Raw genomic sequence first — 15460 nt, 5'->3', positions numbered from 1 at the left:
AGTCAGGATATTATTCCATCCACCACAGGAGGCTGCTGGGGGGAGGACGGCTCATAATAAAGTCTGGAGCAGAGCAAATGGAGAGGCATCAAACACCTGGAACCAAATGTTTAATGCATTTGATACCATTCCACTAATTCCGCTCCAGCCATTACCACGAACCTGTTCTCCCCAATGAAGGTGCCACCAACCCCCTGTGCCATCCACATCCCCGGTCTCTTCTGATAACACCAAGTTTGGATGTTCCTTTCATCTCAATTCACATGATTCTTTCCCCTTCATAACATCAGAAAACATGATCAGTGTCTTCAGGTCTCAACCCTCCTTACCCTCCCCAGCAACCGGATGATTCAAACAGGAGGATGACATCACAACATATCCAAACAGTCAGATAAGGGCTGGAAAGGCTGGGGAGCTCAGCTCCCTCTTCTTCTCTCATAGGAAACATTTAAAGCCCTACAGCCTGCAGCAAAGGAAGACAGCCTTGACCTTACTGTGGAAAGGGAGGATGGAGGGGTGACAGCGAGATCAAGGAGGATGGAGTCAGAATGACACTGCGAAGAGAAGCCTGCCGCCGCATGACGAAGCTCGCATCCACTTCCAGACCGTGGTGTTTGCCTACAGAGGAGCTGATAGAAACCGATAGAGAGTCACTGATTTATTTTGCCTGTGAGTTGGGTGTGAGCAATTCAAACCAGTGCTGACTGGCTGGCTGTAAGGATTGGATCTGTAAGGGTCATATCTGATATCCTCTGACCGAGCAGCCTGCTTGTTTGTGGTGGTGGGAGGAAGCAGGTGCCTTATCCAAAGACCAGGAAGAAAGCCACATACAGTATACATCATACAGTGAAGCCTCTCTTCACACACACACACACACACACACACACACACACACACACACACACACACACACACACACACACACACACACACACACACACACACACACACACACACACACACACAGGCTTCTTCCTCAGGAGGCAATGGATCAGATCCACCTTATTAATCAGGAACATTCTTTGAACTGCAGACAGACATGTTTTCCCTCAGCTATGTCTGTCATTCCATCCGGTCTGTCTGTAGGCTAAAACCACTCCAGGGGGCGATGAGATGAGATAACTCCATACAGCTCAGAGTCCTCGTAAAACACAACACACACACACTCCTCTTCTTCACTGTCTCCAAAATAACTGCAGTCATTCCTCAGCCTAGACTCCAAGCCCAAGCCTCCCCTCCCAGTCCCTGTGAGAGCTCCAAGAATGTTTCTGTTTTGTCTCCTGATCTCTCAACTCAAATAGAATAATTCAATTGAAAACAAACGTCAACATAGCTAAGTCCCTAGGGCCCCGCTGCGTTGCATGGCTGCTGGGTAAAGGGAAGAGAAAGGAAGAGAAGGGAAAGCAGGAAAGGAATGGGGGGGATGAATGTTTTGGCCCTCTCCTTTCCTCCTCCCCCTCTCCCCCCAGGCCAGTGTGTAGTAATAAACGTCCTCTATAAATCTACACCTCCCTCACCCCCCCCCCCCTCCTCCAACCTTTTTAACAGCTCCTTTTCTTCTCCTCTCCTCCCTCCTTCACCCTCAGCTTTCTTTCTTTCTTTCTTGCTCTGTCATGGATTACAGGTGTGTGTGTGTGTGTGTGTGTGCGTGCGTGCGTGTGTGCGTGCGTGCGTGTGTGTAGGTTAGTCGAGGCAGGGCAGACTACATAGATTTGCATATAGGGTTACCTAGTTCTTTTTGCATACACGACTTGATTGTGGCTGCCTGTTATGTGTCTGAACATGGTGGGATCACTATGGTATTAGGTTACAGGCCTATAGCCTACCTATCTGTAAATAACCTGATGGGGAATGAATAGAGAAGATTACAATATTACTAGATATTATTAGCCTGGCTCCAGATCTGTTTGTGCTGTCTTGCCAACTCCTATGGTCACTGTTTGCCCAGGCTACAATATTATAGCCCTACACTATATAGAGTATGTAGCCTACATCTATGGTGCAAATATAGATTTGAAACACTGCAACTGCACTGAATAGATGGTAGAACAGTGGATGCCTATTCTCATGCTGTAACTTCCAATGAGACTTCCTGTTCAATCATGGTCACTGTTTGCCCAGGCTACAATATTATAGCCCTACACTATATAGAGTATGTAGCCTACATCTATGGTGCAAATATAGATTTGAAACACTGCAACTGCACTGAATAGATGGTAGAACAGTGGATGCCTATTCTCATGCTGTAACTTCCAATGAGACTTCCTGTTCAATCATCAGGGAGCAGTCCGTGAATTTCAAATAACAGAGCAGGTTTTCATTGTAAACTGAGCCAAGGCTGCAGGCTCAAATCAAATCAAATCAAATGTATTTATATAGCCCTTCGTACATCAGCTGATATCTCAAAGTGCTGTACAGAAACTCAGCCTAAAACCCCAAACAGCAAGCAATGCAGGTGTAGAAGCAAGTTAAACTAATTCTGCTGCATTACATGTGGCTGTGCTGTGCGTGCATGCGTGTGTGCGTGCCTGCCTGCCTGCCTGCCTGCGTGCGTGTGCGCACGTATGGCTGGAGTTGAGCGAGGTAGGTAAGGGTTAAACTAATTCTGGCTGCCTTAACAGAATCCACCGGAAAGTCGGTTGTTCAACAGGACAATTAAGAGTAAATTAATGACAGTGTGTGTGTGTGTGTGTGTTTCTGTGTGTTGTGTGTGTGAAATAGGATGATAGCAGAAGGGAGCCTGAGGATACTATGTAGGGAGAAAGATACTTCAACTATTTGCATATTGTTAAAACATTGCCAAATAATATAACACTTAAAAAACTTTTGTGAGTGTAATGTTTACTATTCATTTTTGATTGTTTATTTCCCTTGTTTATTTCCCTTTTGTTTATTTCACTTGCTTTGGCAATGTAAACATATGTTTGCCATGCCAATAAAGCCCGTTGAATTAAGAGAGAGAGGGAAGGGGGAGAAAGAGGGAGAGAAAGAGAGAGGGGGAGAGAGAGAGAGAAAGAGAGAGAGAGAGAGATGGGGGGGAGGGATGAGGGAGAGAGAGTGGGGAGAGAGAGAGAGACGGGAGAGAGAAAAAGAGGGTGGAGAGAGAGGGGGGTTACAAAGTAAACAAGTTCTGACTGTTTGCCTAGAAGAGCTGGAGGAAAGTGTTGTTGAGGAAGTTTAGAACACCTTCAAACTAGACATCCCAACTTGTAATAAAGTAGGCCTAGACAAATAATACAATGTACAGTATGTGGTTGATTATAATACAGTAAGATGGGATGGGATAGTAGGCTACGCTGTGTCTACTAGGCTTCAAAACTTGCTTGAACAAAAACGTGACATGCAGAAAACCTGCAACTTTGAACAAACAAAAGTCAATAGGCCTTGCAGACCGTTGACAAGCCTAAGCTTCTTGATGGATTGAAGGGTTTAGGCTCATGACTCATAACACTTACATTGGAAAATGTATTCACGAGTGTTTCTGTAAGTGCAAGTCTGCATGTTGTAAATGTAAATGTAAATGGAATAGGAAATTGTTTAGTTGGCATTTTTCCTACCTGGATGATTCCAATATATTGAATGTAACATTGTGCTGTAACTTCATTCTGCAGACTGAACAAGATGAGAGGGGAAAGTCTAACGCATTACAGTTTGTTTTGAAAACTTGGAGAAAAGTATTATTAGAGTTTCAAAGTCAATGCAACATGTGCACTGAGAGAATGCTTTGCAACTGGTGCAACTGTCTCCCCCCACACACACACACAAAAAGGGTTCGATCTAAGAAAAGCCGCGTCACTACAAGCTCCTCCTGCACACGATTATAAAGGAAATGCGCGGAACTGGTGCGAGGCAGAGGGGGTGTACTAGTAGTTAGGGCAAAAAAAGTTGACAAAACAGAACTTACCATCCTGTGTAATTTCAATTTTTAAAAAAACATACTTAAAAAAAAAACTTCTTTTGGATTTGATTTTCTACGCTGCCAAGATGACTATGGCAGTGGTTTCGCCATTCGACTTCAGCGAAGTAATGAACAAGGTAACTTTAGCTACAAAAAAAGTCCTCTACTCGGCTTTTTCTTTCCAAGCCAATGTATGGAGGCAAGTCAGTGCTGGAATTCGACATTTCACTAGGCTAGTTTTGTGTGGTTTTAATTTAAAATGTTTACGCTTTTCTTCTAATGCATTAAAGGGGCCCGTTGACATGTAGATAAGACACGAAAGTGTAACTACTGTAGTTTGCTCATTGAGCTTGCAAACTAACTTTACCCGAGAGTGAGTTCCATGATGCGCTTTCGGGCCAAGCGCAGTGTTCGCCTCTGATGCATGATGTCTCTTGTTGTGATTTTTTTTCTTTCTTTTTTACTTTGTTGACTAACTTTCGTTTCCTTGTTTGATTGCTAATATCTCGTCATAAGAGTGAGTCCGACCGGGTTAACTCGAGTGATATAACGGGAAACTTGCTGGCCTGCTACTTTTGCTCAAGGAAAGAAGTGTTAACCACGAGTGCTTTTGATGATTTAATTCAATGGAAACAGTTAGCCTAGCGATCGAAACTAATTTTGTAGTGTGCAGTTGGATCAATTGGGATCTTTTCGCTGACCAACACGTCATTCAAATCTAAGTAAGATGCTATAATTGCATGTACATGAATACGATTTATATTTGACGTGATGTTGCATTCATTCAATCAAGTTTCAATATACTTGTGCCTGAAACTACAGTTTTGAAACGCATAGCCCATGGGTTGTTGTACTGTATTTATGTTTAACAACTTTTGAAGTTAAATTGATGTTATTGTGCATAAGGGTCCACGTAACGTTAGCTATACATACATATTGTGTGTGAGGCAAAACATGCTTTCGAAATTATTCCATTTAATCACCTAGTCGTGCAAATCTAGGCCTGATGCGAGTGTTCTTTTGACGAGAACTTCGTTACTAGCCTACTATGCCTTCCATTATGAGTTTCTTCACACTACGTTTTCATTTCGCTTTTTCATTTCAAATTTAAATTTAAAAAAAGATTCAGCAGCTCCTTTGTAACCGGGACCATGATCGCTCTCAGGCTCTCCTTCCTTTGCGCCATTTACTTTGCAGGCACACATTCCTCAGTAGGGCAACTTGCCAAACCAGCTGTTGTTCTGTTCTATAGGTCTGCATCCGCCTTAGGATTTAATGCGAAACGAACATCAATGGTCATTCAGGGATTTCTTTATACATGTTTTCCTTCCCTTTACGAAATGTAAAACACTCTTTCTTGTGGTCTTTGCATATAAATACATTTGTTTTTGTATTGACTTTAGATCTAATATTTTGTCTCTTTCCAGAACAACAAGATGCTGAACTACAACAACAACAACATACTGAGCTCCCCCCATCATGCCATGTCCACCCCCACCGGAGCCCTGCTGGACAGGGACAGGAAGGCTGTGGGGACCCCCTCGCTGGGCAGAGGGGTGTCTGTGTACCACTCGGTCACCCTTCCCAACCCCAGCTCCAAGTTCCACCAGAACCAGTTCCTCAACAGCCTGAAGATATCAGACCCCTCCTCCTGCTCCGTCACCTCAGGGTTAATCAGTGGCAGCAACAAGGAGAACCGCATGAGAGACCGCTCCTTCTCTGAGACAGGCGAGAGGCTCCTACAGAAGTGCCTGGGGCCGGCTAGTCCTACCAGCCTGGGATGCAACAGCCAGAGCCAGCAGCAGAGCCAGGTCAACTCCAGCCGCTACAAGACGGAGCTGTGCCGTCCGTTCGAGGAGAACGGAGCCTGCAAGTATGGCGACAAGTGTCAGTTCGCCCACGGCATCCATGAGCTGCGTTCTCTCAGCCGCCACCCTAAATACAAAACCGAGCTGTGTCGCACCTTCCACACCATCGGATTCTGCCCCTACGGTCCCCGCTGTCACTTCATCCACAATGCAGAGGAGCGCCGTGGACCCCCTCCCGGATCCTCCTTCTCCCCGCTCTCCTCCAATAAGCTGGAGCGTCCTCGTCTGCAGCACAGTTACAGCTTTGCAGGGTTCCCCAGCTCCGGGGGTCTGAGAGGAGAGGGCAGCCTCACCCCTACACCCATGTTCTCCCCAGAAGAGATGCCTGAGTGGCCAAGCTGCAACCCCTTCACATATTCCAGCCAGGAGCTGGCCAACCTGTTTGGCCCCAGCCTGGGATCCGGCGGCCCCGCGGGGACCGAACCCAACACCCCTGCACCCCTGTCTCCGACCAACACCCCCTACTTCTTTAGGCCCATGTCGGAGTCCCCCACTCAGATGTTTGAGTCTCCGTCCAGCCCTCCACAGGACTCCCTGTCAGACCAGGAGGGGTATCAGAGTAGCTCAGGGGGCAGTCTCAGCGGGTCAGAGTCCCCCAGCCTGGACACCAACAGACGCCTCCCCATCTTTAGCCGCCTCTCTGTCTCTGACGACTAGACTGCTCCTAATTAATGTACGTTAGCCGTCGCCTCCCAGAAAGAGAAAATGAATGGACAATGGCACTCCCCTCTACCATGGTCCCCTGCCCCTTTCCTCCACAAAACAATATCAATTTAGTTCCAAGTTTGAATGATCTAAGGATAAAGTGACTTAATTAAGGGAACTTGTTTTCAAATCACCCCAGAAATCTCTTCCCTGCTGTTTACTCCCCCCATACAGCCTACCCTGTCTTCTGGCGTAGTGCCAAAATGGGAGAGGAAATGAATGAACAATGAGAATGATGGTGTGAGAAAAAAGAAAAAAAAAGAGATTGTTAGACTGTTGTTTTGCCAGGTGCCACCTGTCTTTCTGTTCTTGAACACTTAGCAGTGCTAGTGGGCCTTTGGCACGGGGAGTGTATCATCGCACCACACGCCCCACTCTTCCACCATCCTCTGACGTTACCACCTCTCAAGCGCACTTCCCTGGTCTACTCTGCCCTCAGATCAACCACAGCTGTTTTTACTACAGACTTTGAGCAACAACAAAAAATACATAAACTGAAATGATATGAATAGTTTTAAAACAAAGTGCCAGGGGCAGTTGGTTCGTGCGTAGCATGTGCGAGAGTTGATTGGATGGATGGATGGATGGACTACTGTCAGAGTTTTTGATTCAACGTCGACTTGTCCCGTCATAGTTCTTCTCAAGCATTCTTTGTTGAGTCTCATTTGATGTAATAGCGGAGCAGGACCGGAGCAGGAAGTGACTGACAGACACAGGAAGTGTTGCTGGTCACTGGCAGTTGTGTTTCTGGGAATGAAGGATGTCTTTAATGTCTAACTGGTTATTAAACCTTGACGACGATTTGGTTTCTGTCCCGCTCCCTCTCTCCTCCCCAGCCCGCCTCCGTCCATGCTGTTCTGCAGGCAGCAGGGAATTCCAGCATTCCCATGGTGCAGTTCTTCCACTTCCTGCAACTTGAGATGGGATCTCTAAGCTATCTTATTTTTCCTTTTCCCCTATAGAATCAGAATCTGGCTCTGAGGAGCAACTGTTGACATCTCCCTGCTCCCTTCTATGGTTTTTGATGTATCATTTTTTATTGTTATTATTATAGTTATTGTTTGTTTTAAAACTTTCCAAGCATTGGTGCTTGTCACTGCTTATTTAACTTATCGAAACATATTTATTGGTGATCATATGCATTTAGTTTTTTGTTTTGTTAATTTTTGTATTTATCTGGATAATGAACAATAGAATATATTTTCTTTTTATGTTAAATTATGATCTTCGGTATTAATCTAAAGATTGTGAAGATGTTTTTGTCAGTTTCCTTTTTTCTTCTTCTCCCACAGTTTAATATATTGTACTACAATGACTGCAACAATATTTGTAACTACACTTTGTTTAAAATAAAACTTAATTTAAAGCAACAAAAAAAATACAGGATTTTCTTTCTTTTTTTTAGCATTTTGATTATTTATTTTGTTTTGCCCCTTATTGGACTGCAATTCTAGCAAAATAATACCTGTTGCATTATCATCCCGTGACTGTCCTATCCTCCCTTACTCTTTAGAACGTTTTCTCTGACCGTAACAGTACTTTACTGTTCCTACTTTGTTCAGCTGTTTGTATATTCTATTAAATCACACCAGCTTGGTTCCATATGGAGACCAATCAGGATTCTCGTTCATAATTATGACTAAAGTGGTAAAACCAAGAGTTACAACACATAATGATGAGTATCCCCATGTTCACTCTCACATCCTGATTTAAGTGTAGGGTTTAAAGGAAGGTTATGGCTGAATGTTATGTAATACACTTAACCAAGGATTTAGAGGGAAAATACTGTTTGTATTACAAGCAATAGCAGTGACCAAATGGGTTGAGGAGAAGACATCTGTGTTTTTGATTGGATGTTTGATTCACTTGCAACTGTTATAAAGGGCCTACTTTTGAATACATTCCAGGTAGCAAAACTAAGGACTTTTATATTAAACGATGGAAGATGGTGAAATTGTTTTAGTTCCGTGTTTCCTTAAAGTTTTGAGCAAGGTTAAACCGGATTATTGACACAAAGAAAGTACAACTGTTGAATGTATTTTTCCAGCCATGGTTTTTCACTACAGTCATTTCTATGTGAGTTTATATTAAAAACTGATTTCTCTTTTTGTAACTATTGATTGCAGTTAACCAATAAACCCTGTATTTTTGAAGCAATAGTTGTGTACTCATTCATTCACCCACTAGTGAACTGATTAGAAGACATCTTGATTGACAGGACATTTAACAGAGCTCGTACACAATGTTTACCTTGCTGCACCAGTAGACTTTGATGCCATATGTCAGACTATTTGTTGCTGAGGGGAAAATGACCATTTATGAAAAGAGATTCCTGTTGCAGCACGTCCCATAACAAAATGTCCCGCAGACAGCTTATCTTTTGGTGACAGATGTGGACACTGATTTAACCTTACCAAGCACAGACAGCCTGTTACATTTACGACACGTTAATACATACTCAATACCAATAAATAGCTGAAAACGGTATCGTTTATTGATTCCATTAGTTAAACATTACATGGCACAGGAAGAGATCAGTGCGTACCGTATGTGGGGTGGAGGGAGTTTCAATGAGCCAGCTGATGATTGGTGGACATGAGAGAGAGCAGATTGGTAGACAGGAGAGGGAGCAGCCTGGTGATTGGTGGACTAGACAGACCTGTTAGGAGATTGTCCCAGGGTGATCAAACTCTGAATGAGCTGGTTTGATTACACAGACTGAAACCATGCTCTGTTTTACCTGGAAATGTCGATCAGGTCATTAAGGTTATGAGAGGCTGATATGGCGAGCCAGTCAGTCAGCGAGAAGAAACATAGAGATGGGTGTAGTGACGATGGTACGGGTCATGTTCAGTAGGGCACAAAAATGTTACGAAATCCCAAATTAAAATGAGCATTTCTTATTGGACTACAGATAGTTGGTCTACCTACCGCTTCAATTCACCCATCGTAAAAAAAAAAAACATTTTCTCCTGTTTCATGACTACCGGACTACTTTATTTGTTCTGATTGCACCAGGCAGACACCTCTACCCTCAGTTTTGTATTAGATGACAGAGAAGTCCAGAGAAGATCAGGAACTAACTCCTAATGGAACTAACTTTTACCATGCCGAGTGCTGCCCCAGTCAGTTGACCCATAAGCCCCTTCCTGTTTCCTCAGTTCAGGTTGTTGCTTCTGATAGATTATCTTGTTCCTTTGTGTTGCCCTGAACAGGCCAGGGGAGAGGGAGCACCTGTTGTGGACCTGGTACTACTTTAGGCCCAGGCCTCTACCTCCCCCTCTTTCAAATCATGACAGGTAGACAGATGAGACTGCCCACCTGTGCAAACAAGGTTTGCTTAAACATCTTTGGGTGCCATGTAGCCTTTACCTCAGTGTTGTAAAGCAACCTGGCCTCAGATCATTTCGTATTGTTCTGTGCGTAAATTCGAGACATTCCATTTATTTAGGATGGTATGTTAAGTTTCACATGGTATGTATTCATTTGTGGATGTCCATCATCCATTTCGTATATGTTGCGGATTACAATTCATATGACGTTACGGATTTGCAAAACGTACAATATGTTATGAATTTGCGAAACTTATGTGTTACGAATTCCAATTTATTGTGGCTAACATTAACATTGGCTAGGTATTAGGGTGAAGGTTAAGGTTAGGACTTATGTTAAAGGGTTAGGGGAAGAGTTAGCTGGAAGGGTTAGGGGGAATGGTTAGCTAACATGCTAAATAGTTGCAAAGTAGCTAAAAAGTAGCATGCAGTTGCACAGTTGCTAATTAGCTCAAATGCGAAAGTTGTCCATGATGAGATTCGAACACGCAACCTTTGGGTTGTTAGACGTTCATGTTATACCAAATGTAACATATCATTTGAGTGTCCCAGATTTACATTTACTATGGGTCTAATCAATGAGACCAGGCTGTGTAGCCCCAAGGAAATGTACAAGTAACTGCTCAAATAAAGGAAACACCCAAATAAAGTATCTTAACAGGGCGTTGGGGCCAACACAAACCGCCAGCACAGCTTCAATGCACCGTGGCATAGATTCTACAAGTGTCTGGAACTCTATTGGAGGAATGCGACACCATTCCTCCATGATGAATTCCCTAATCTGGTGTTTTGTTGTTTGGGGTGGAAAACGCTGTCTCATGCGCAGCTCCAAAATCTTCCGTAAGTGTTCAGTTAGATCGAGATTTGGTGACTGGGCGCACACACACGCACGCGCACACGCACCCCTGAAACGCCCTATGCTCATCTGAGACCCGTCTTTCAAAGTCACTGAGACTTCTCCTTCAAGCCAGAGTAGCCACAATTATAGGCGACTGGCCATTTTTATAAGCAGGATGGGATGTTTTAATGGCTTAATTCAGTCAGGAACCACACCTGTGTGGGAAGCACCTGCTGTCAATGTACAAAACGTTGTATCCCTCATTTACTCAAGTGTTTACTTTATTTTGGCAGTCAACCCTAAGAATCCCTCAAGAACAGAGCAGCAGTTTAAGAAACAAAGTGAACGCTCTTAACTTCTCCATAGAACAAAGTAGTAGAAAACTATACATTATACATGCTCATGACATGTCTTACAATCACAGGAGGCTGGTGTGGGGAGGACGGCTGGAGTGGGGTGACTGGAATAGTCTCTAACCGACGGAAACCACGTGTTTGATGTGTTCGACACCATTGCATGAATTCCTTTCCAGCCATTACTATGAGCCCGTCCTCCCCAATTAAAGTGCCACCAGCCGCCCGTGCGTACATCATAATGCATTACACCTGCAGACTTTTGTGACCGAAAACTCTACCTCTCTCTCCATCTCCCTCTACTCAAGCCAGCCCAGGTGAGAACAGCTTGTGCTCACCATCCATGCTTTCCTTCCGTTTGCGGCCTTTCAAGGGAAATGAATCTGCATACTGTATGTGTGATACAAGAGCATCCTGTTTATGAGCTGGTAATTTGCCTACATAGACTGTAGCGGCATCACGTACGTGCACAGGAAGTGGTCGTACATACGCACGCATGCACACTTAAAACCTCAAGAAGGACGAAGTTGAGGGGGGCGCTCTGCTCGGGGGTGCAACAACCCTTTGAAACATGCTGACGCCTTCCATAATGACACCACCTCTGCAGTTGACTTTCCATTATGCTGACGCGGTGGCAGCCAACACGTACAGTAGGAGAGTATTTATTTGACAGTAGAATCTGTCTGGAAAACCGACCGAGCTCAAAATAGCTAGGCTGATGCCAGGCTTAAGTTGTGCCACAGCCAGTCCTGCTCTGGGTACAACTTTGTAATGGTCATATCAGTGGTTGGTTCTCCCTCTCTGTTTGAGAAAGGAGAGGGAGCAAACAGAGAGAGAGCTGAATGTGCTAACACTATTTTCCCCTTATCTCTGGTCACAGCTGAGCGAGAGTGTAAGGGTAACTGGAGTGTGGTTATGTGTGTCAGGGCAGGCTGCTAAGGGGAGGACGGCTCATAACAATGGCTGGAACAGAGTCAATGGAATGGTATCAAAAGTGGTTCTCGTGTGGTTGATACCATTCCATTGACTCCATTCCAGCCATTACTATGAGCCGTCCTCCCCTCAGCAGCCTCTCCTTGGTGTGTGTGTGTGTGTGTGTGTGTGTGTGTGTGTGTGTGTGTGTGTGTGTGTGTGTGTGTGTGTGTGTGTGTGTGTGTGTGTGTGTGTGTGTGTGTAACTGATGTGAAATGGCTAGCTAGTTAGCGGTGGTGCGCGCTCATAGCGTTTCAATCGGTCACGTCACTCGCTCTGAGACCTTGGACGAAAGTTACACTGTTACATGTACGTGCCGCATGGATGTATGCAAGTGTGTGTACCCACATTACATGGGTCAGATGAAGAATGAATGAAGGGTAAGGTTAAGGGCTGTCCAGAGGACTGTGCCAGAGCCAGAGCCTTGTGGGTATTTCATCAGTTTTTTCAAACTGGGTAAAACGTCAAGGACACAATCGGAAACAATCCGAGTCCAGAGTGTAGAGATCAGACAAACAAACTGTTGAACTCTTAGCGTTCTCACTGCTTGCATAGCATGCCTCTGGAGGACACAATGTTACTCAAGCTAGAGCTAGGCTACTTTGCCAGGGAATAGGACTATGAGAACCAGAGACACGGCCTGGTTCTTTATCTCCTAAACTCTGTAGCTCTGTGGTGGTAAGAGTTAGACGGATAGCAGGTCAATAAGACAACTGATTGATGCTGTTTACGTAACCTAGACACTCCTGTTGCTCGCACAAGCACACGAACACGCACGCACGCACGCACGCACGCACACACACACACACACACACACACACGCACACACACACACACACACACACACACACACACACACACACACACACACACACACGCACACACACACACACACACACACCTATTATGCAGCAGCAGGCCTATGACTGTGACACCATGCTGACTTTAGTCATGCACATTAGCTGACAGTATCCAGTGTCACATGATTTTTCAAGTGTCTACCCTTGACCTAAAAAGGAGAGAGAGAAAACACGTTGGGTAGGAGAGAAGACCTGGATTCAAATAGTATTTGAACTCTTGCAGATACTTTTCAGCATTTGCTTTAGCCTGCCCAGAGAGCCAGGTAGGTTGGGTTTGTCTGGGGCTTATCTATCAGTTCCATTGCAACAGGCAAGCTCAATCAAGCACAGATAAAGTATTTGACATATTTTGTAATTGTTATTGAACCCAGGTCTGGAAGGGAGAGGCAGAGATGAGGAAGCTTCCCTGGGCGCTGAGTAAGAGATAGATGTCCGTCTCACAGGGAAACCAACGGAGGCTGATGGGAGGAGCTATAGGAGGACATTATAATGCCTGGAAATGAATATATGGAACGATATCAAACACATCAAACATATGGGAACTACGTGTTTAACTCGGTTCCAAAAATTCTATCCCGGCCACTGCAATGAGTCTGTCCTCGCATAGCTCCTCCCACCAGCCTCCTCTGGTGGAAACAGACCCAGCAACTCTACCTAGTGACACAAAACAAACACCCAACACTTGCCTCTCATTGAGCTCTGGGGTTGAGTTCTTCCCTAATGGTTGGGTGATGATTCTGTCACAAAGCACTAAGCCTGGGTCAATGGATGGATGGGAAATGATGAAGAATAAGATGCGGTAGCCAGTCAAATAGCTGATATGAAGTAACAGCAAATTAGATTGGTTTCATTCCATCACTGAGTCCTTTCTGAGATTTCTCATTTGGGTTTGGTTGCATCTGTTTCCTGACGGCATCGGTGCAGAGAGACAACACGTAGGGAAAGGTGTAATTGGGGCAATTATTTATATACCCGGGCACATACACACACACACACACACACACACACACACACACACACACACACACACACACACACACACAAACACACACGGGACCCGAGTAAAGTAGTAAAAAATGACTTTTGATACAAACAACCGATACTGTGGAGGATGACATCACCGACGAAGTTCAAACTTCAAAGAGGAAGCCCAGAGAAGATGTGACTGCCTGAGTCCCAAATGGCGCCCTGTTCCCTACATAGTGCACTACTTTTTGACCAGGGTCCATATCGCTCTGGTCAAAAGTAGTGCACTATGCAGGGAATTGGGGGTTCCATTTCAGGCTCAGCCTCTGTCTTACTAACTTACTACTAGAGCAGAACCTCTGACAAGTAGCCTACAGATCATGTTTATATTTAGAGATGAGAAACAGATGACTGTTTCCAGATCGGGACATAAAGAGAGAATAAATTCTCATGGTTGTAGATACCAGTTGTCATAGAAATATACGCAGTTCAAAAAGCTAATGATAAATGATCAGTGGTGTAAAGTACTTCAGTTAAAAATACTTTAAAGTACTACTTAAGTATTTTTTTTGGGGGGGGTATCTGTACTATACTATTTATATTTTTTTGGCAACTTTTACTTTTACTTTACTACATTCCGAATGAAAATAATATACTTTTTACTCCGTTTGTTTTCCCTGACACCCAAAAGTACTCGTTACGTTTTGACAGGAAAATTGTCAAATTCACACACTTATGAAGAGAACATCCCTGGTCATCCCTACTGCTGATCTGGCAGACTCACTAGACACAAATGCTTTGTTTGTAAATTTTATCTGAGTTCAGGAGTGTGCCTCTGGCAAAAGGAAAGAAAGTTGTGCCGTCTGGCTTAATATAAGGAATTTGAAATTATTTATACTTTTAGACTTTTACTCAAGTAGTATTTTACTGGGTAACTTTTACTTGAGTCATTTTATATTAAGATATCTTTGCTTTTACTCAAGTATGACAATTTAGTATTTTTTCCACCACTGTAAATGATAAACCAAAAGATAGAAAATGATGAGGATGAATGAAAGCAGTAAAACTCCCTCTCCCTCTCCCTCTGTCTGTCTGTCTGTCTGTCTGTCTGTCTGTCTGTCTGTCTGTCTGTCTGTCTGTCTGTCTGTCTGTCTGTCTGTCTGTCTGTCTGTCTGTCTGTCTGTCTGTCTGTCTGTCTGTCTGTCTGTCTGTCTGTCTGTCTGTCTGTCTGTCTGTCTGTCTGTCTGTCTGTCTGTCTGTCTGTCTGTCTCTGTCTGTCTCTCTCTCTCTCTCTCTGTCTGTCTGTCTGTCTGTCTGTCTGTCTGTCTGTCTGTCTGTCTGTCTGTCTGTCTGTCTGTCTGTCTGTCTGTCTGTCTGTCTGTCTGTCTCTCTCTCTCTCTCTGTCTGTCTGTCTGTCTGTCTGTCTGTCTGTCTCTCTCTTTCTCTCTCTCTCTCTGTCTCTCTCTTTCGCGCTCTCTCTCTGTCTCTCTCTTTCGCGCTCTCTCTCTGTCTCTCTGTCCCCCCCCTCTCTCTCTATCAAGTATAAACAAAACTGTATCATTGGTGTGTTTGAGTTGGAAACAGACAGATATGACCTGGGGGATAGAGGAATAGCTAAAGGGCGTTCTGTCTGAGTTTCACAATGATCTCTGTTGGCACTCAGACCCT

General features: G+C 44.3%; 1 protein-coding gene across 2 annotated transcripts; it reads left to right on the top strand.

Annotated features, from left to right (window-relative positions):
• Positions 1-3825: 3825 nt before the first annotated feature.
• zfp36l1a (zinc finger protein 36, C3H type-like 1a) lies at positions 3826-8624 on the top strand. 2 transcript variants are annotated; one of them, XM_029687645.2, is made up of 2 exons: positions 3826-4035; positions 5326-8624. In XM_029687645.2, exons 1-2 carry the CDS (start codon positions 3985-3987, stop codon positions 6421-6423), a joined length of 1149 nt encoding a protein of 382 aa, XP_029543505.1. In that variant the 5' UTR covers positions 3826-3984; the 3' UTR covers positions 6424-8624. The 2 variants fall into 2 exon arrangements, with proteins under 2 accessions (XP_029543505.1, XP_029543506.1); XM_029687646.2 differs by lacking the exon at positions 3826-4035 and adding an exon at positions 4082-4620.
• The last annotated feature ends 6836 nt before the right edge of the window (positions 8625-15460 follow it).

Source organism: Oncorhynchus nerka, linkage group LG18 (assembly GCF_034236695.1).
Source record: "Oncorhynchus nerka isolate Pitt River linkage group LG18, Oner_Uvic_2.0, whole genome shotgun sequence".
Classification (NCBI taxonomy): domain Eukaryota; kingdom Metazoa; phylum Chordata; class Actinopteri; order Salmoniformes; family Salmonidae; genus Oncorhynchus; species Oncorhynchus nerka.
This window is presented reverse-complemented; position numbering and strand designations above follow the sequence as displayed.